Below are 22,641 nucleotides of genomic sequence, written 5' to 3'. Positions count from 1 at the left end.
ATTTCAATGCCTTACGTAGTCTTATTTTTGTAACAAAAGGGGTGTGGCCTGTGCAGAGGGGCGAAGTTTAGGGCGCCAGATCTTCTGTGCCTATAGGATCTACAGCTTTAAATCCGGCCCTGCCAAGCAATGATGTGTTGCTGTCTGCTTCTCTGTTGGTTTCTCCATGCCTCCCTATTCAAAGCCTTTAGTAATCTCCAACCTGTGAGCAACAGTGTTGTTCCCATGTTTGTTTTTTAAATGCCATTTATTTGGTATGCATAGTCCCCAACCGTCCCGTTTTCGTCGGGACTGGCACGATTTGGGAGGGCTATCCCGCTATGACCCCCCAGTGTCCCGGCTGGCTGGGGGGTCAGACGCAGGGGCGGACTGTTTGCGCAGGAAGGGAGGCAGCCAGTGAAAGGGAGCTGGTGGCAAAGCGGCGGAGAAGGCGGGAAGTCTCCCCCCCCCCTTCCCTCACCTTGGTGCTCCCTTTCCTGGCTCTCCCTTCCGGATTAATGTGTCTCTCTCCGATGGCGCAGCGGCTGACAGCGGGCTGGGAGGACTTACCACTGTTACGCAGCCGCCGGAGAGAGCTGTGATCTGTGCGCCGCAAGTCTGGTCTACTCAAGACCAGACTAGCAGCGCACAGATCACAGCTCCCTCTGCCGGCTGGAAGGACATCGGTAAGTCCTCTCCGCCCGCTATCACTCTGACGCTGCGCCATCGGATGAAACACATTGATCCGGAAGGGAGAGCCAGGAAAGGGAGCACCAAGGTGAAGTAAGGGGGGGGGGGGAGACTTCCCCCCTTCTCCACCACTTTGCCACCAGCTCCCTTTCACTGGCTGCCTCCCTTCCTGGGGGCACCTATACACCTGGCTATACTGGGGGCACCTATACACCTGGCTACATATACTGGGGGCACCTATACGCCTGGCTACATATACTGGGGAGACCTATACACCTGGCTGCATATACTGGGGGCACCTATACACCTGGCTGCATAAACTGGGGGCAGCTATACGCCTGGCTATACTGGGGAGACCTATACACCTGGCTGCATATACTGGGGAGACCTATACGCCTGGCTATACTGGGGAGACCTATACACCTGGCTGCATATACTGGGGACACCTATACACCTGGCTGCATATACTGGGGACACCTATACACCTGGCTGCATACACTGGGGAGACCTATACACCTAGCTATATATACTGGGGAGACCTATACATCTGGCTGCATATACTGGGGAGACCTATACACCTGGCTACATCTACTGGGGACACCTATACACCTGGCTACATATACTGGGGAGACCTATACACCTGGCTGCATATACTGGGGGCACTTATACACCTGACTACATATACTGGGGGCACTTATAGACCTGGGGACACCTATACACCTGGCTGCATATACTGGGGACACCTATACACCTGGCTGCATATACTGGGGAGACCTATACACCTAGCTATATATACTGGGGAGACCTATACATCTGGCTGCATATACTGGGGAGACCTATACACCTGGCTACATCTACTGGGGACACCTATACACCTGGCTACATATACTGGGGACACCTATACACCTGGCTACATATACTGGGGGCACTTATAGACCTGGGGACACCTATACACCTGGCTGCATATACTGGGGACACCTATACACCTGGCTGCATATACCGGGGAGACCTATACACCTAGCTATATATACTGGGGAGACCTATACATCTGGCTGCATATACTGGGGAGACCTATACACCTGGCTACATCTACTGGGGACACCTATACACCTGGCTACATGTACTGGGGACACCTATACACCCGGCTACATATACTGGGGAGACCTATACACCTGGCTACATATACTGTGGAGATACTTTAAATTGATATATTACTAATTTTAAAATGTTAATATGAAGGAAAATGAACCAGGATAGAAAGGACCAGTGTGGTTTGAATTATAAAACCACATATTTTTCTTAGGAAATCTTTATGGTATGCGTGGCTAGGGGTGTGACGGGGGCGTGATAAGGGGTGTGGCAGGGGCGTGGCTTAAGTGTCCCTCTTTCTCATCTCAAAATGTTGGGAGGTATGCAGGGGCAAATCCAGAATTTTCAAAGGGGGGATTCCTGAAAAGTCTTCCTCTCCCACGCACAATATAGTAAAATAATATGGTATGATATCATGCTGCGTACACATAATATAATTTACAGTCCGACTGACAGGATCTGACGATTATTTCCAACATGTCCGGTCTGCTCCCGATCGACAATGGGATCGATCAGGAGCTGTTTGAATACAGATAGTAATGAGGACAGCTGGCATTGGTAATGGAGGGGAAAGTGAAGCATTTACACAGCAGGGCACAGGGCTGTGATCATACCTGACTCTGTTAAGTTCCCCAGAGCTGCTCCATGCTCTGTATACACACTGCTGCTCCATGCTCTGTACACACGCTGCTGCTCCCTGCTCTGTACACACACTGCTGCTTCATGCTCTGTACACACACTGCTGCTCCATGCTCTGTACACATGCTGCTGCTCCATCCAAAGTCAGCTGTAGCAGGGACAGAAAGGGGGTGGGACTATGAGCTGCAGGATGCCTGCAGATATTCTGTTGTCTCAACTTGTGCCTGTCCCCAGACACTGCACTGGCCCTGGTCTGAGGGGGGATTCTAGGCAGCTGTAATCCCCCCCTGCGTTTGCCTATGGTATGGGTATGTTATTTGTACATAATGTCTTTGTGAATCAGCTAGAAAAAAAGATTAGATTACAGAGAACAGTGATCATGCTTATATTGTGCAAGATATTAGCTTATACACGGGTATGTGAGCTTGATCAGAGGTGTACAAGTTACTCTTATGACATAAACAGTTACTGGAAGTGTTAAAGGGCTTGGGGAGAGCAGTTACATGTTTAGAGAAGCTTTCACGTAAACAGGCAGTTGGAAAAGGGAAGCACATCACACATTATTGGCTTCCTTTCTGCTAGCGTTCTTTAGAGTATAGCAGAAGAGGTGCACTTTAAGCTTCTGTTCTGTTGATTTCCATTAATTGGCATCAATATATTTTCATCTGCAGGAGAGTGAGAAAGCTGTTATTAACACTAACACGTAGGCCGCTACCTTGGCAATGGTGAGCATTAATAATTGACAGTACTTCTAACACTAATTCATGCATTGGCTGTAACACAAGACAGTGCCTGCTGCAGACTCGAGCACCTGTACACTTCCAGATACATTTCGACAAATTAACTTCCTACTTAGATTTTGTAGTGGCCATTCATTTTATGGCCTATTAATAAAATGAAAGTATGAGTCGGCAAGCTTATTTTTATCGTGTTCCTCCACAGGAGCTGCATAGACGGAATCAACTCCAGCCAGAATCGGCAAAGACCAAAGCCTTGCAGACTGTCATTGAGATGAAGGTAAATGCCTGTAATGAAACCTTTGTGCTATATATTCTGCAGTATGTTAAACAGGCACACAATTTACAGGATCTGCTGTATATCTGTTCCTTTTATTTTATTTTAAAATGTTGAATAACATGTATTCCATACCCCATGGAGTGATGTGCCCTATTTACCAATGTTTATAATAGTTAGTCACATGTCTACATACTGTATATTATGCTCCACTTCCCATGCCATACACAAATCTATGTACAGTAGCTGGTATTTCTTCTATTTCCCATTGGACATCATGTTCCAATTTATTTTCTATATTGCAGGTGGGGTCATGCTTTATAATAATGTTCACTTACCCCAATTCAAAATGATAGGTCACAATTCTTCCATTTCTCTTTTTATATGATATTCTACAGATGCAGACTCCTTATTTCATTGCTGAATAAACCGGTTTTGAACTTCTGGGCCTATATGCCATTCACTTTTTTCCCAGGAGCTCATTTTCATCTTCTCTTTAAGCACTTCATGTCATATTAAGGGTTCAAATGTGTGTGCATGTACACGCACGCTCTTGCGGCGCATGTGAGCTTTAGCAGGCTATAGCTGGACTTTTATAAACACCCTATTTGCCCCCTAGGTGCACTATTAGGAATGTTCATTTTGCAGGTCGTTTAAAATAATTTCAACAACCTGCATTTGAAAAAGTACCAGAAAGTTATCAAAAAGCACTATAAAAATTATTTTGAGTATTTTCTTTCTTGCCAGTGGTTTAAATAGCATTTTTTAAGAAGGTGTTAACATATCACCAGGAGAAAAAAACATTTGCATTGAGAGCCAAGCAAAAATGACTGGATACCATTATTCTAGTTACTGTCTGATATGTGTACAGGAGTCACACATTTTTAGCGACTGACGCTGCTTGTCTAAACTGCATTGGCCGAATTGAGATTACAGTGTACGTTTTACAGTGGAATATTGGGCAAACAGCTGTTTTAGATTTCAGTGCTCACCCCTTTTCTGCCCGCTGTTTACTGAGCATGTGTCCTTGGCACCATATTATTGTCAGAGAAGTAGGGGTTATGTGACCATGATTGTTAAATGAACTGTTGGAAAAATATTGTAAGGGAAAGATTACGGTATGCATGTCCCATTAAGTTTTACGCAGTGCTTAACAGATGCACAGCGCATGTGAGGGAAATATCTTTTAGTTTTGATTGGTTTCCATGCCATGCATTCTGCAGCATGCATGTTTGTGTAGTGTGGACCAAATAAGATTTAAATTACATACAAGAATCTCATGGAAATATATTTCAACCGTGTGTTGAAATGCATGTGTTTTAAATCCATATACTGTAAACCAGCCCCTGCACTGCACACTATTGTGTTGTCAGTTGTGTCCTCTATATCAGGGCTTTTCAACCTGTGGTACGCGTACCGCCAGTGGTGCTTTGCTGTTGGCCAGGTGGTACACACAAGGTTTGCCTGTCACTTGTTATAGTTCCATCTTGTCTCCACAAAGTTCAGCTCCCCCTCACTCGCTCCTCTGTGTGCTGCCCTGCAGTATACTTTAGACCTCAGATCAGTGGTGAAGAGACAGTCAGTCGAACGTGGCACAGTGACAGTGACATTACTGCTTACTTCCTGTATTTGAAGTATCCGTGCTGTCACTGTGCACCTTTCATCTGTCTGTCTCTTCACTGTGGTGGGGTTACCGCTGATCTGAGGCCTGACTCTAAACTATTCTGCAGGGCAGCAGAGCGGGGACCTGGGGGTGGGGCCCTGAATGCTAAAGAGACTTCCCCCTTCTTTCGAGGGAATCCAGTGATAGGATCCCCCGAAGATCTCCTTGTCAGCATACCTACTGCACAGGCGCATGGGTGGTACTTGAAAATGTTCAGGTGATAAAAGTGGTACAATTAGTGAAAAGATTGAAAACCCCTGCTCTATATCATTGGTTTATCCCAGTGATAAAGCATCCATTGCATAGTTATGTTTACACTACATTTGCTATGAGTGCCAATTTTTGAGAATGCACTGCAGGCATGGTTTTGTACCACTGAATAGGCTAAAATGCAGACCCAAAAACTGACACTGCTTGTGGCTCCACCCCCTTTTCTGAATTTGAACCCCAGTCACCCAATTACCAACTGTACCAGGTTTGAGGCTTGTGCCATTAACAGTGCAAGAATGGCAGCAATTAAATATTCCCCTTGAAAATCAATAGGTGAATTTTGATTGGTTTTTGTAGGCTCCACCCACTTTGCTGACTATTAATCCCAGTCACCCAGTGATCAACTGTGCAAAGTTTGAGAACCCTGCCATTAACAGTGTAAGAATGGCTGCAGTTTACATTTTCACAGTGACATTTGTATTTGTCTCCACCTACTTTTTGGTTATGGGGATAAAAAGTATCCTATATTTTATTTCAGGTAATGTACTATGTGTGTGCCAAATTGCATTCAAATCCATTCAGCCATTGTTGCGTGATTGAGTAACAAACATCCAAACTTTCGCATTTATAATATTAGTGAGATCTTCCATGTCCAACGTGTTTTTACTACAGTAAAACCCCCGTTATTCAGAAATGAGTTAACCAGAAGTCTCAAGCAACCAGGAAAAAAAAAAACATTCTGGCCTTGTAGGATGCATAAATCTACGTTTACACTTCTTTATACAGCAATAATTATCTGTTACATTACCCTGTTCTGCAAAAACGCAGACAAATCCCGGAAGCCGTGCCATGCACGGCTATGGGATTCGCTGCCACTCGCACAGAAAAATGCTGCAGTGTCGGCCGAATCGCTATGGCAAGTGATTCGGACGGTGGCAGCATTATCCCCATGGCAGATGTCAGAAACTATGCAGATTCGGCTCGATTTCCGCTGTAATGGAAATGGGCCTTTAAGCCACCAGAACGCAAGAAAATACATAATAATTTTGACAGTGCTTTCACCTTCTTTTTAGTACCGTATATAGTCGCATATAAGCCGACCCGTGTATAACTCGAGGTACCCACTTTTCCATCACAAACCAGAAAAAAGAGATTGACTCGCGTATAATCCCCCCCCCTCCAAAAAAATATAGCCCCTCCACAGTAGCCAGATGTTCCCCCAGTACAAGTCACCCCCCCTCCCCAGCCAGATTTGCCCCAGGATCATACAGCTGTGTCTCAAGAAGCCACTAGATGGCGTCATAGATATGAGACACAGTGATTGCCACACAGGAGGAATCCCTGATCATTGCATGACACGTTGCTTGAACACTCCACTCCACAAGTCAGGGGACACAGGTAGTCTTTAGCAGCACACTCTGCACACCATGTTGCAGGGGATGGAGGACACTGACACAGTCAGCAGGGCGTAAGCTGGTAAGAACAGGATCACTAGTGCACAATCCTTACGCTCCTCTGCCATTAACAAAACCTGCTCCACCATCTGTTTTTCTCCACCGACTCTCATATAGGCCGAGGGGGTGACTTTTCAGCACATTAATGCTGAAAAATTTGGCTTATACGCGAGTATATACAGTACTTTTTTTTATTGCAGAGTGCTAAAAGGTTACCGTATATACTCGCAAGCAAGCCGAATTTTGGACCCACAAAAAGTGGGTCAAAAGTTGGGGGGTCGGCTTGCTTGCGAGGGATGTGCCTGAGGGTCGTTCCCACCCGCTCCCCCCACCCTCTCCCACCCGCTCCCCCCCCGCGGCCGCTGCTATTACCTTAGCTCCGCGGCTTCCTATTCCCCTGTCCTGCTCTTAATTAAACAGCAGCTTGCCCCACGGTGGCTGCTGCGTGATGACGGAGGAAGTCGCAGAGAGCGGCTTCCTGGTTACTATGGGAACCTCTCTCTGCACTTCCTCCGTCATCACGCAGCAGCCACCGTGGGGCGAGCTGCTGTTTAATCAAGAGCAGGACAGGGGAATAGGAAGCCGCGGAGCTAAGGTAATAGCAGCGGCCGCGGGGGGAGTGGGTGGGAGAGGGCAGGGGGGACACTAAACTCGCTATCCTGGGCACTTTACAAGCTATACTGGGCATGATACTAGCTATCCTGGGCACTATACTAGCTATCCTGGGCACTATACTGGGCACTATCCTGGGCACGATACTAGCTATCCTGGGCATGATACTAGCTATCCTGGGCACTGTACTAGCTATCCTGGGCACTATACTAGCTATACTGGGCACTATCGTGGGCACGATACTAGCTATCCTGGGCACTATCCTGGGCACGATACTAGCTATCCTGGGCACTATACTAGCTATACTGGGCACTATCCTGGGTACGATACTAGCTATCCTGGGCACTATACTAGCTATCCTGGGCACTATCCTGGGCACGATATTAGCTATCCTGGGCACTATACTAGCTATACTGGGCACTTTACAAGCTATACTGGGCATGATACTAGCTATCCTGGGCACGATACTGGCTATCCTGGGCACTATACTACCTATCCTGGGCACTATCCTGGGCACGATACTAGTTATCCTGGGCACGATACTAGCTAGCACGATACTAGCTATCCTGGGCACGATACTAGCTATCCTGGGCACTATACTAGCTATCCTGGGCACTATACTAGCTATCCTGGGCACTATACTAGCTATCCTGGTCACTATACTAGCTATCCTGGGCACTTTACTAACTATACTGAGGCACTACCTTCCCATACTGGGCTATACTAGCTATACTGGGACTGGGGGGGATCATGCGGCCAGCATTTCCTACCCCCGGCTTATATGAGGGTCAATCGTTTTTTCCTGGTTTTTCAGGCAAAAGTTGGGGAGTCGGCTTATATGCGGGTCAGCTTGCTTGCGAGTATATATGGTATTTTTAACAGAAGATCAAAATTTATCTCCTAGGAGAAAAAGTGAATTGAATAAGGGCCATAGGGCCTAATGCCTGATAAGCTAAATTGGTATGAGGAGACAGCGCACTGCAACATTATCAGTACTACCACAGGCAGTGTACCGCAAGTCACGCTACAAGCGGGACCCCTGGTACTCGAGTAATGCGAGTGTTGTTACATGCATTACCATTAGTACCTGCCTGCCATAGTACCAGTTATATTGCTGTGCGCTGTCTATCGGGCCCTTATTTCTTTCAATACAGCATACATTTTTGTCCTACTTGCAGCTATTAATCATACTCATATGTAATATGGCAATTGTACAAAATGTTCAGTTCATCCATACATTAATAGAGCACTTGTTTTCTATATCTGTATTTGTTTATGTTCTTAAATGCCATATTCATTAGTTAGTTCCTTGCTTATGCTTATGCTTATTAAAATGTTTCCAATTTTCCTTTGCTTGCTAAATATTAAAGTGAACCTGAGGTGAAAATAAACTGATGAGATGACCAATTGTATTTATTCTCCTACTCCTAAAAATTCCCCCCCCCCCCCTTCTTTTTTTTTTTAGAAGTCCCATGGTTTTATTTATATTTAGCCTTCCTGGCGGTAAGCCGCGCAGGAGGTTTTCTCAGGCCCTGCTGGGCCGATTTGCTTCATTTTTTTTTTTGCTGCACGCAGCTAGCACTTTGCTAGCTGCGTCAGCACACCGATCGCCGCCGCCCCCGCGCTCGATCGCCGCTATCCGTCGCGCCACGCGGGGCCCCCCCCTCCAGACCCCATGCGCTGCCTGGCCAATCAGTGCCAGGCAGCGCTGAGGGGTGGATCGGGACTCCCAATAACGTCACGACGTCGGTGACGTCATCCCGCCCCGTTGCCATGGCGACGGGGGAAGCCCTCCAGAAGTTGTATTCTGCCAAGTAAACTTTTATGGCGTTAATGGGCTTATCAGTGAGGTTTAATCCATTCCGGAGAAGGTACCTACAAGACAGAAGCTGTGACTTGCTTGCCTGAAAATTAACTCTTTCAGGCAGCGAACTAAAAAAAAAAAAAAAAAAAAAAAACAGCCTGGTAATTATTATGTTTTGCAGTGTACATAAACATGTAAACATGTTTGTCTCATCATGTCACATGTCGCCTCGGGTACACTTTAAATGTCAAGTGTCACATATTCTAAGTGTCCAAATTACCTTGCTGTACAGTAAAACATATTTTACTACATATGTTGCTGAACATTAATAATGACATCCTGTAAACCCTGTTTTCCTTATTCCATATATTGCATTTAGTAATTAAGCATAATTATTCCATTTTGCATGCCTCTCCTCGCCTAACCTAATGAATGTTATGAAATGGGTACAGATCTGGGCAGTTTCTAGTCAAAATCCTTACTCCTAGGGCAAGGGTGTTAAAATTGCTCCCCCCCGGGCTCGACTCGAAAATGTTATATATACGATGCAATATTTACCCCCCATTATAGGTAGCCACTATTGTGCCCCAGTGTAGTTTAGCCAGCCGTAGGTGGCTCAATATAGGTAAGCCAGCCATAGGTGGCCCAGTATAGGTTAAGCAGCCATAGGTGCCTCCAGTATAGAGACGGGCCGAGCATCAAATTTAAGAATCGCGAACAGGTAAATCTCCATAGACTTCAATGGGCAGGCGAATTCTAAAACCTACAGGGACTGTTTCTGGCCACAAAAGTGATGGAAAAGTTGTTTCAAGGGGCCTAACACCCAGAGGGGAGATCCATGGCAAAAGTCCCACCAAAAATTACGTAATTTACGCAGAGTAGTGTTTTTATCTCTAAATTGCAGAAATCATATTACATTCCTAAATTGGTGGAATAAAGTGCTTTAAAACGCCTGGCGTGTGTACATGTCCATCAGGTAATCTAAGGGTGATGCTTCACACTGACAGACCAAACAAGGTGTTTTACACACCGCAGACCGCAAATAACAGCAAAGACCTTTAGTGATTACAGCAAGTGAGCATATCTTTGTTTTTAATAGTTGACACCTCCGGAATGTAAATGTTAGTCCTCTAGGCAGCAATCATGGGAGTGCAGGCGATTGCGGTTCTCTGTGGTCAGGCTGAGGTATTACAATGTTAATTTAACAGTTAATTGACCAAAAATACTGATTCTGAACTGAGGCCTTATACAGGGGACAGTAGTGCATACTAGATGCCAGTAGTGGTGGTGAAGGATTATTGGATTATGGTTGGTGCACTACTGGGACCAGCAGACCTGTATCCAACAATACTGAGGTTTTATACAGGGGCCAGTAGTGGATACTAGATGCCAGTAGTGGTGTGAAGGATTATTGGGTTATGATCGGTGCGTTACTAGGATCAGCAGACCTGTCTCCAACAGCTAACTTGTGCACTGGACACAGAGCAAAAATACAATAGCAAGAAAATTTTTTTAACAGCCCTAAGAAGGACTTAGCTGTCCAGGACAATGTCGTAGCAGCAAGAATCTGCACTGAGAACACAGAACACAGGCCTACCTAACTTTCCCTGTCAGCAGCACACTCTCCTCTTTTGCCTTGCACAGAAGCCAAACACAGACCGCAAAATGGCTTCTGTGCTGGCTTTCTGATAGGTGGGGGTCCAGGTGCGAAGGATAGCTGATTGGCTGCCATGTGTCTTCTGACTCTTGGGGTGAGGGGACAAAATTTGGCTCCATTATAATGTATAGGGGTGGGTCGAACACCGCCTGCATTCGCCTGAGTGGGTGAACACAAACACCCACCGGGCGAATAGTTTGGCCCATTTCTACTCCAGTATAGGTTAGTCAACCACAGGTGCCCTCAATATAGGTTAGTCAGCCATAGGTGCCTCCAGTATCAGCTAGCCAGCCATATGTGCCTCCAGTATAGGTTAGTCAGCCATAGGTGCCTCCAGTATAGGTTAATCAGCCATAAGTGCCTCCGGTATAGGTTGGTCAGCCATAGGTCCCACCCCCCTCCCCGCAGGCTGTGGCAATATAGAGGAGGGTCGAGCAACGGCACAGTGTAACTCAGCCGCCAGGAGAAGGTCCTGACTCCTCCCACCCTGTCCTCTGGTCCCCCTCCGTGCTCCTTTGTCCATTGATGAGATGTGCAGCAGCAGGGAGTACTGGCGTAACAATAGGGCCTGCAGCCCCTGCTCCCTCGGGGGGGGGGGGGGGGTTAGGCCTGGGGCTTGCATGAGGGCCGTTTTGTGGGGGCTGGAGGTTTGGCAGCATGAGGGGAAAGCCGTGGCCACAGTCGGCGGGGAGAGGGGAAGTTCTCTCTCTCACCTCAAGGCTCTCCCCTCTGCGCTCCCCTCAGCTTAAATGTGTGTCCGTGGGCAGCGGTGGGCAGCAAACAGATACATACCTTCTGTGCGCTCCACCAGCCTGCGTTCCTCTCGCTAGCCTCTGGCGCGACTTCCGATATAACAGTAAGTCGCGTCAGAGGCTAGCGAGAGGAACACAATGGCTGGAGCGCACGGAAGGTATGTATCTGTTTGCTGCCCGCCGCTGTTCGCGCTCCCCAAGGACACTTCTTTAAGCTGGAGGGGAGCGCAGAGGGGAGAGCCCCGAGGTAAGGGAGAGTTGGGGAACTTCCCCTCTCCCCGCCGACTGTGGCCACGGCTTTCCCCTCATGCTGCCACCCCTCCAGCCCCCACAAAACGGCCCTGAGCGGGCCCCAGGGAGGGGTCTGAAAATCTGCAGGGGGGCCCGGTGGGGCCTAGTCACGCCCCTGGCAGGGAGTAAGCAATGACTCACCTTCTGCACTCATGTGCTGCCCAGCTGCTCTCCACATCCCCGCTCACAGGAAGTAGGCATGTAGAGAGTAGCCAGACGGAACGTTTGCAATCCCAGGAGCCTGGAAGGTGAGTAATTGCTTAGAGTTAGGCCCAAGGAGAGGGAGGGAGGAGTCTGACCCCTCTCCCGGCTGCTAAGTCCCATTGTACGGGCAGCACGGTGGCGTAGTGGTTAGCTCTCTCGCCTTGCAGCGCTGGGTCCCTGGTTCGAGTCCCAGCCAGGGCACTATCTGCAAAGAGTTTGTATGTTCTCTCCGTGTCTGCGTGGGTTTCCTCCGGGCACTCCGGTTTCCTCCCACATTCCAAAAACATACGGATAAGTTAATTGGCTCCCCCTAAAAAATTGGCCCTAGACTACAGTACTTACACTACATAATATAGACATATGGCAATGGTAGGGATTAGATTGTGAGCTCCTTTGAGGGACAGTTAGTGACAAGATATATATATATACACTGTACAGCGCTGCGTAATATGTCGGCGCTATATAAATACTAAATAATAATAATAATAATAATAATAATTGTAGCTCTGCTTCCCCCTCCTTTACTGCACCCCCGCCCCTCATAGCGCCCCAGGCGATTGCACGCCCTGCCCACACATAGACACATCCATGGTACAGATGTTACTGCTGCTTATAAAAAAAGAACTTCATTATTGCTGATTGTAAAGAAAAAATATACTATTAAGGACCAGCTAACGCCCATAGGCATCAGCAGGTCTTAAGTGGGTTACCATGGAAACGGCCACTCGACTGAGCGGCCTTTCCATGTCAGTTCACGGAGGGTGTCTCCGTGAACAGCCGGAGAGCCGCCGATCGCGGCTCGCCGGCAAAATGTAAACACGCGGGGAAGAAATTCCGCTGTTTACATCATACGGCGCTGCTGCGGATATCCGTCCTGCGCTGCTCAGATGCTAAGGGAGAGGTAGGGAAAGCCGGGGAGGGCGGAAAGCGCTGCAGGGGGGGGGGGGGGCTTTGAAGAGCCCCCCCCCCGGAAAGCGCGGGTAGCCGGCGGCGATCAGACCCCCCCAGCAGGACATCCCCCTAGTGGGGAAAAAGGGGGGAAGTCTGATCGCCAAGGCTCACTGCTGATCGGTGCTGCGGGCTGGAGAGCCCACGCAGCACCGATCACTGAAAAAAGCCCTGGTCCTTAAGTGGTTAACCCATTCGCGTTCCGTCGTTTTCACTTGAGCAATGTTCACCTCCCATTGATTAGCCTATAACTTTATCACTACTTATCACAATGAACTGATCTATATCTTGTTTTTTTTTTATTTGGAAATAAAGGTGCACTTTTTCCGTTTTCCATTTATCACTATTTACAAGTTTAAAATTAAAAAAATATAGAAATATTTCATCTTTACATTGATATTTAAAAAGTTTAGACCCTTAGGTAAATATTTACATTTTTTTTTTATTGTAATGTTTTTTTTTTATATGAAACATTTTATTTGGGTATTTTTGGGAGGGTGGGATGTAAACAATAGTTTTATAATGTAAATGTGTGTTTAGTTTTATTTTTTTTACTTTTAGTTGTAGTTTTACTTTTTGGCCACAAGATGGCGGCCATGAGTTTGTTTAGATGACGTCACTCTAAGCGTAACATACGCTTAGAGAGACGCATGGGTGAGGCAACAGCCAGAAAAAGGTAAGCTTCCGATTCACTGATTGCCTGGCTAACAAACCGCAGGCCGGGAGCACTCGTGCACGCGCGCGATCGGCCGGGGGGGTTTCTTTAATCAAGTTTATTGTAAACACAATATATCCTACAGTATAATAGCATACAGCCAGTCCCTTAAAATCTCTAAAAGCAACTCTCCTGTGAACAGTACATCCACATGAGACAAAATTTCCTCAGCTTCAGGACAGGGCTGATATACTGAAGTGACATCATCACACTCAACTTAGCTCCGTAAGTCTACAGAGGGCGAGTCTAAAACCAGCCTTAAAGTGGTCTGAAACTCAGCATTTCCTCTTTGTTGTAAAAGATTATTTGCACTCTCTGCGCATGAGCGTGACGTCACTCATGACGTCACGCACATGCGCAGAAAGTGCCCGGCAACGGGAGCGCGATCTAGGACGCGCTCCGCCGGGCAGCGCAGGCGTACTACTCCGGGTCATTGCGACCCGGAAGTAGTAAGAGGCCCAGAAAGGTTCGCCAGGCGAACGGTTCGGGCCATCACTACTTAAGACTATGCATTTGAAGCTACATTAAAATGAATCTTTTGCTTTGTCAATGGAGTAAGTTAATCTCAGATTTGTGAAACATGATTTTTATTTTGCTATCGATCACTCATCTATTGCTTAGTTATAGGGCGGATCTGGTCAACAGTAAAATAACTTGACAAAAAATGTGCTTCTGTGTTTATCTGGAAAAAAACGCTTTTCTCTGCCTTGCCTAATCATATGAAGCTTGCTGTATGAAGGACTGCGACAGACCAGTCAGAGTGCCCATTCTGCTTTCTATCCACCAAAAAAGTACCTACAAATGGGCTCATGAATCTCACTTTCTTTGATCTCTGTCTAATCGAGCATTTATAGGATGTGCTGAAAAAACTTTCAAACTATTGAGCCCCTCCATGTAATAAGATTCGAAAGATCTGCTGCTTATTTCTTGATAACATATATTAATATAAGAAAAAAGAAAGAAGCGCTCTGAGTCCTTCATTTATCAGGTAAAGTCCCCAAAAAGGACAGGTCTCACCTGAATTCAATGAGGCTGGCACAGCGTACACAGCCTGGATGCGCCTGGTCCCACTAAGCCGAGCCGGGGACTGAGCTCAATCGCGGGCAGATGTGATGTCACTCGTTCCAGGAACTCCCAAGTTGGTTGCCAGGAAACGCCAGGACGCTTGCAGCGTACGTTAAAAAAGGGCGCCAGGAAAAAAGGGCGCACGGTTTTAAACGATAAGCATGAATAACGTTTAAAAAAAAATTGTGCTATATTTCGTTTAAAAATAATGTTTTATAAAGTTATAAATCATTAAATAATGTGTATGAAATCGGCAGTTGTAAAAACGTTAATCTTCCCTGTTTAAAAAGTGATATTTATAATAACGTTTTATAAAACATTAATAAGAATGTTACTAAAGCTTTACCTAACCCTACTCTCACACAGAACCCTCCCTGTACCTATCCCTAACCCCTAGACCCCCCTGGTGGTGCCTAAACCTAAGACAACCCTGGTGGTGCCTAAACCTAAGACCCCCCTGGTGGTGCCTAAACCTAAGACCCCCCTGGTGGTGCCTAAACCTAAGACCCCCCTGTTGGTGCCTAAACCTAAGACCCCCCCCTGGTGGTGCCTAAACCTAAGACCCCCTGTTGGTGCCTAAACCTAAGACCCCCCTGGTGGTGCCTAAATTTAAGACCCTCCTGGTGGTGCCTAAACCTAAGACCCCCTGTGATAAGCATTAATAACGTTTTAAAAAATATTGTGCGGTTTTTCGTTAAAAAATAATGTTTTAAAAATATTGTATTGTTTTTCGTTTAAAAATAATGTGTAAAAAATTATAAATCATTAAATAATGTGTAATCATGAGAAGCAGTTATAAAACATTAAAAGTCTCCGGGCGCCGCTTTTAAAACGTTATTTTTCCTGTTGGGCGCCAATTAAACGATATTTATTATGGGAGTGAATGGCGGCGCCCTTTTTGTCCACCTGCCTCATGCGCCCAAATTTCCTGCTTCCCCTTTCAGAGCTGCCTGCACGGCTCAGTGGTAGGCGTATTAGTTAAGTAAGTCCCCGTGGGGATAGAGACAATGCCAGTGTGGCTATAAAAGTATACATTTATTTTAAAACAACGTGTTTCGCGGAGAAACAGTCTCCGCTTTTTCAAGTTGATACATGAGAAAAAGGAAAAACAGCAGTAGCATATACCCTCCTACCCCATACAAAAATCCAAATTAACCAATCTGTTTTGCATGGGTGGGGTCCAGGGTACCAAAATACTCCTACTACAGAGACAGAACTACAAACCACCTACTATAGGGGAATATATGTACATATATATGTGTGTGTATATAACACACTCCCACAGTAGATATACTTAGGCATACTTCAGCCCATATTGCTATACTAATTTAATTATGAGGGACCCAAATCCAAAGAATAAAATACAGAACTCCACACACATGCAATACCCATTGGTCTTACATGCACAGTAATCAGACAATATACACACCTATATGTCACCAAAAAACCTGCTGGCAGGTATACCTGTCACTGAACAATAGGCTGGAGATGACTCATCTCTTCCAAGCATATATTCAATCCCCCCGGTTGAAGTGTTCCCAATTTTAAAATCCAAAAGGACTCTCTTTTGCACAAAATGTGGTACCTCTCATATTTATTTAGGTGTGATACCTATTCAATAATAGTAGCCCTCAATAATTCAAAATTCTGTAAGGCTTGGTGGTGTATTCTCCACAGTCAGCATGCAACGCATGAGCTGACGTGGAGGAGGTACACACACTAGCACCAGGAAACAGGCTATCCCTAGTATAGTGGAGGGGAGGACTGACTCCAATAGGAGATTGTGGCGCACAGAGCCGGTGCAGATCTGACAGCCACAAACAATGCTTTCGTATAACGTCTCAGCGCAAAGTAGCGCTGAGCGCATAAACCGGAACTGAGGAGATCAGGACAGGTAGACAGAATGAACGCTTGCTAGCTAGCGGCTACTTAGCGACAACAAGCGTCCAAAACCAGACAGACTGGAATGAGGCAGCCAATGCGATGCGGCGATGGCGTGCCTCACAAAGACAGGACAGGACAGTCAGAAAATAGCAGGATTAAGATAGATGAACGTAACACAGATAAATATACAATAAGTATGTTTTCCTAGCGTATTACAATTACAGCTATCAATGAAACTATTTGTAACGTCTGACTAACATATGTATATATCGGCAATGAACCGATATATGACATAAGCAGGAACGCTGACTAGGAATGGAGTAACACAGGGAACAGGACTCAGAAGGATTCGCTATCTCTTCGCAGAGATGAACGCAATCCACAAACGGTAACAGAACAGGATTCAGAAGGATTCGTTATCTCTTCGCAGAGATGAACGCAATCCACAAACAGTAACAGAACAGGATTCAGAAGGATTCGTTATCTCTTCGCAGAGATGAACGCAATCCACAAACAGAACCAGAAGCAGGGTAACTACCTCAGCACGGGTGGTCACGGTACGCGCAACCTACCAAAACGTGCTGGAAAGCTGACTAACTGCACACAGGATATAAACAGTTCGTGTACGTATACATCAGCGACACTGATGTATTAACGTAACACAAATACAAGGAAAATAATAAACGTGCTGGTATGCATATATATTGGCAATGAACCAATATATGATGCAAAGACCAGCAAAGTATCTTTATAACAAGAAACACGATCGGGGGCTAAAGCGACAGCAAGGCAGGCTTAAGCTGAAGCTATGAAAACCCAAGGAAACCCTGCAGGAAGCAGATCTTTATACTGAGGTCATCCAATGGGAGCAGACATGCAGATTCCCACACAGGTGAATGATAATCAGTCACAAGCTGACAGCAGGGAAAAACAGACAAAGCTATACAGCTTGCATGGAAATAGATCAGAACTGCCTGAGCTGCAGCACTACTTCCAGCAATAGCTGCTGCAGCAGCGATCATTACAAATTCCTATTGTGTACAAGATGGAAATGTTTGGAAACCCCATGTTTAAGTTCACCCTTATTTTTATTCGACCTATGTTTGTTAAGTCTTGTCTGAAATGTTTGCGTAGTCCGTCCTACATAAGAGAACCCACACGGACAACTAAGCAAGTAGATCACATGTGTGCTCTGAAATGTTACATAGCTTTTTATGGAGTATACCACTGAGGAATTAGTTTGAAAGGTACATGTACCATCATTTAGTGTCTTACATGAGAGGCACCTCTTAGATCCACATGAAAAACACCCCAATTTTCCACTCATGCCCCTCTGGTCCAGATGCACTATACCAGACTCCACTGTAGACAATCTACTAAGTGCTATATGTCCCCTTATGGTCTTTCCCCTTCTAAAGAGCACCTGGGGTCTTGGGGGGAGGGATTGCCTGAGAATCGGGTCACTAAGTAGGACAGGCCAATATTTAGAAAAAATGTCCCTACATTCTTCTGCCTGTCCAGAATAATTTAAGACAATAGGCACCCATTTGGAATGGGGCTTCACTTTCTCTACACTAGTTCCATTGGGCAGTAAACATTCTTGTTGGGACAATCCAGCTGCTCGATCTCGTGCTGATTCAACTAGGGAATATTAATATACACTTGTCATTTGTTTCTAGAAACTGCTGGTTTTCTCACTGTTATGCCATCTAAGTCACTCGTTTGGAACAAGTGGGATCAGTAAAGTTGCAACACCTGAGAACTGATGAAAGAGGGTGCAAAAAACCATCACAAATCAGGAAAATAAATGACTCCACTGTAACCACAATTTAAAGAGACACTGTAACATCAAAAAGTTCCCCTGGGGGGTACTCACCTCGGGAGGGGGAAGCCTCAGGGTCCCAATGAGGCTTCCCACGCCGTCCTCTGTCCCACATGAGTCTCGTTGCAGCCCTTCAAAGCCGGCCCGACAGATCCGACAGCCTGTTCAGTATTTACCTTTCCAGGCTCCAGCGGGGGCGCTGTTGCGGCTTTCGGCTCTGAAGTAGACCGAAATACCCAATCTCAGTTGGGTCCACTCTACTGCGCAGACGGCGGAGACTTGCGCCTGCGCAGTAGAGCAGACCTGACGGTGATTGGGTATTTCCGCCTATTAAGGAGCCGAGAGCCGCCACAGCGCCTCCGCAGGAGCCTGGAAAGGTAAATATTTACATCGCTGCTGTTCGGAGGGCTGCAGCGAGACCCCCGAGGGATGGAGGACGGCGTGGGAAGCCTCATTAGGACCCTGAGGCTTCACCTTCCCGAGGTGAGTACCCCCCAGGGGAACTTTTTGATGTTACGGGTTTTCTTTAAGATCAATTTAAGATCTTCCTGAAGGTTACCTCACAGGACCTCACATGAATTCTCTTGTGTACCCCCACTTCTGTGAGCGTCTCAATTTTATTAAAATCGCAAATGTGCTTGAAAAAGCGCTTTGTATAGTGATTTCCTGTGCGCTTTTAAGAATAAATTCATTGTATTTATTCATTTCCGGGATCTTAATCAGTCAACGTGCTTAGAAAAGCACTTTTCTAAGCTCAAAGCGCAGAGAAAAGCTCTTTGAAAAGCCCTCTATAAATCGCTCAGCGTTTGCGATAGCGCTGGCGATTTATAATGTGAACAAGGCCTAAAACCTGGAAAAAATTACACCACAGAGAGATCTGCAGCAGCCCAGCACTCACTCACCTCCCTGGGATCCAGCGCTGCAGTTCTTGCTCCGTCCCCCGGGTGGCACTGTAACCCTATAGTGAGATTGCCGGCTATCGTCATGATCACACCAGTGGGGACGGAGCAAGACAGCTCTGACTTGGGCTATTGCTGGGGGAAACTTTGACACTCGGTGTGGGGATAGCTTTTACTGTATTTATTATGTTGTGCACTATTTTCTCCTGACGACGCCCTGTACAAGGGTGAAACAATTGTTGAGAGCACTGTATATATTTATGCACCTATGCACCCACTGCAAATCGCACACCCCAGGTGTTTTACCTATCTCTTTGACCCCTTTGGGGCCTCCTTATGTGCGGCTGTCTATCATATAGATCTGTGTGCAGAATGCAAATACCCTAACAATAGGGAACCCGCACTCAGTATAGCCGCAGTGTGTGACTTGCATAGGTAACACAATCAATTCAGAGGCAACAGTATTACAGGTCTCATGTGGTAACACTAGGAATGAGATAGCTACACCCCACTGTTTGAACGCACCAGTGGGGGGGATCAGCAAAGACCCACACCCTCTAGTGTTCACACAAAACCACTGACCACCTACACAGTTCCTGACCCTCAGTTCTTAGATACAGCAATTCTCCTACGTATTGATGTGACACTTCACTGTGCATGTAGGATAGGCCTATTTTAGACCAAACTCTGGTACTTTTGGTCGAGCCCTGTGGGCAACGTGTAATTGATTATATATTACCAGTACCCCCATTTTTCGGTAATGTGACAGTCTGGTACCGGTAAAGGTAATTTGGGTGCTAGCTGAATTGCAGCTATTCTATAACCGAACTCTGGCTTTCAAAAAAGTCGTGTCAATAGCGTTGCCGGAAAGGTGCCAATTAAATTGTAATTATGGCAGGCACTGTTAAAGTATTAAATTAAATGAATTACAAATTATAGCAGGCCCTGGAGTTTTTCTTAACTATATCTAAACTGGCTTTTAAATTTAGTGGCGGGAGTGGCACCTGGATGGTAATTAGGGCGCTGGTTCAATTACAACTATATCGGTGAAGGTTAGTGTTAGGTGTAGATGTGGGGGTTAGTGTTAGGTGTAGTAGGGGGTAGTGTTAGGTGTAGGCAGGGCAGTGGTAATGTTAGAGTTAAAATGAAGAGATATAGAATAGCCATAAATTAACATCTTGCACCCATTTTAAATGTACACCATGTAGCGATTTTAATTGTAAACCTCAGTTCAGGCTGCTGCTGTTAAATGACACCTGGACTAAAAGAGGTTAACATTAGGTTGCCCATTCTGTATAAACTTGTTTTAGCTCCCCATGTATAATAGAGTCCAAGCAGCATAGCTTTTGCTGTTCTCAAGTTATAATTTGGCAGTCTCTCATGCTTTATGTTTCAAATGACAGCTGATATAAGTAAATCAGGCTTGTTTTGGACGGTAGTTTATCTCTTAAAAGCCAGTTTAATTATGTGGAAATACAGCCATTAAGAAAATGCATTTTCTGCAAATCAATGTTAAGGTAAATTATCTTGGAAGTGCTTTTAGCAAAATGACACTGTTGAGACAGGCAGGAAAAATAGATTTCTTGGCATGAGACTCTTAAGACATTGAGAGGCATTCAGCCACTGATCAACCAAAACAACACAATTACTAGCCTAATATTGTAAATTCCTCCCATGTAACACAATAGTGACTCTGACCCATTGAGACGTGGACTCCACCAGACCTCAGAAGATGTCCTGTTATATCTGGCATCAAGACATTAGAAGCAGAACCTTTAGGGCTCGTTCACACAAACAGTTGTATGTAATTTACCTCCAGTTACAGCGCTCGTCGTTTAAGTGCAGATGAAAGGGCAATGGTGGTGGCATTCTTTTGTGCCATTTGCTCAAATGTTGCAGGTTTTTTTCCCTATCTTCCCCTCGTTTCAGCTGCTACCAGGTTGCTGGAAATTGGATTGGACATATAGCACAGGCCACAAATGTTTAATCAGACTGAGATCTGGGGAAATTGGAGACCAAAAAAAACCCCTTAATTTATCAGATCATGCCAACTACTCCCATTGTTCTACGATCCAGTTCTAATGCTCACACATCCGTGCTTTTGGGGATGGACAGAGGACAGAATGGGCACACTGACTGGTTGGTGACTATGCAGTCCCATATGCAGGAGTTCAAGCTTTCAGTTCTAGAGTAGCTTTCCTGAGAAATTGGACCAGTTTTGGACATGCGCTGTACACAGTTTGCTTGAATGCAGCATAAGCAAGTAATACAATGTATACAAGGGAAAACAGAAAATATCCAGTAGTGAGAATTTGAATCAAGGACAAGCTTTGGGCATATGAAGGCTTAAACATGGAGTTTAACCACTCCCCCTTCCCCAGGACGAGTAACTACGTCCCTGCAAGTTCCCATAAGTTTTTGCAAGGGGATATCTATCACGTCCCTCCCCGCCGCGCGTTCCCACTCGCCCCCGTGCTCGTTACCACCACCGATGGGTAGATGGGTAGCTGCTAGATCAATGAATGGGAATACAGTTTCCATTCACTGATCTAAGTCCCTGTGTAAATGACGGCGCCGTCATTCACACAATCCGTCCACGCATTGCTTCCTCTATGCGTAGTAATACTACGCATGAGAAAGTAAGCGGCGAGGACATCTTGTGGCCAAAAAGTAAAATTACAGCCTCATTTTTTTTTTCAATAAAGGACTTATATAGATTTTTTTTTACATGTTAAATTAACCCCTGACCTCACACACTCCCCAATAGTTACCCCAAATTAAAAAAAAATAAAAAAATTACAAATTATAAAATACATTAATACCTTAGAGACTGAACTTTTTTTTTTAAATGTATGTCAAGAGGGTATATTACTAGTACTTTATAAATGATGGGCTTGTAATTAGGGATGGAAGCAAAACTGAAAAAAAATTCTTTTAATTCCAAATAAAATATTGGCGCCATACATTGTACAAGGGAAAAATTTTAAATGTTGCAATAACCGGGACAAATGGGCAAATAAAATGTGTGGGTTTTTAATTACCTTAGCATGTATTATTTTAAAACTATAATGGCCGAAAACTGAGAAATAATTAATATTTTCATTTTTTTTTCTTATTTTTCCCGTTAAAACTGTTTTAGAATAAAATGATTCTTAGCAAAAAGTACCCCCCCAAGAAAGCCTAATTGGTGGGAAAAAAAACAAGATATAGATTGTTTTGTTGTGATAAGTAGTAATAAAGTTATAGGCGA

At 45.4% G+C, this 22,641-nt stretch overlaps 1 protein-coding gene across 25 annotated transcripts in view; it reads left to right on the top strand.

Moving 5' to 3' along the window:
• The window catches only part of ERC2 (ELKS/RAB6-interacting/CAST family member 2), a 1,931,514-nt gene that overhangs the window by 471,015 nt on the left and 1,437,858 nt on the right, over nucleotides 1-22,641 (top strand). For all 25 annotated transcript variants that reach the window (XM_068253678.1, XM_068253677.1, XM_068253691.1 and 22 more), the window contains one exon: nucleotides 3,340-3,414. In XM_068253678.1, coding sequence (XP_068109779.1) covers nucleotides 3,340-3,414 — 75 coding nt within the window. The remainder of the gene's footprint in view (nucleotides 1-3,339; nucleotides 3,415-22,641) is intronic.

This window comes from Hyperolius riggenbachi, chromosome 9 (genome assembly GCF_040937935.1).
Source record: "Hyperolius riggenbachi isolate aHypRig1 chromosome 9, aHypRig1.pri, whole genome shotgun sequence".
Taxonomy (NCBI): domain Eukaryota; kingdom Metazoa; phylum Chordata; class Amphibia; order Anura; family Hyperoliidae; genus Hyperolius; species Hyperolius riggenbachi.
This window is presented reverse-complemented; position numbering and strand designations above follow the sequence as displayed.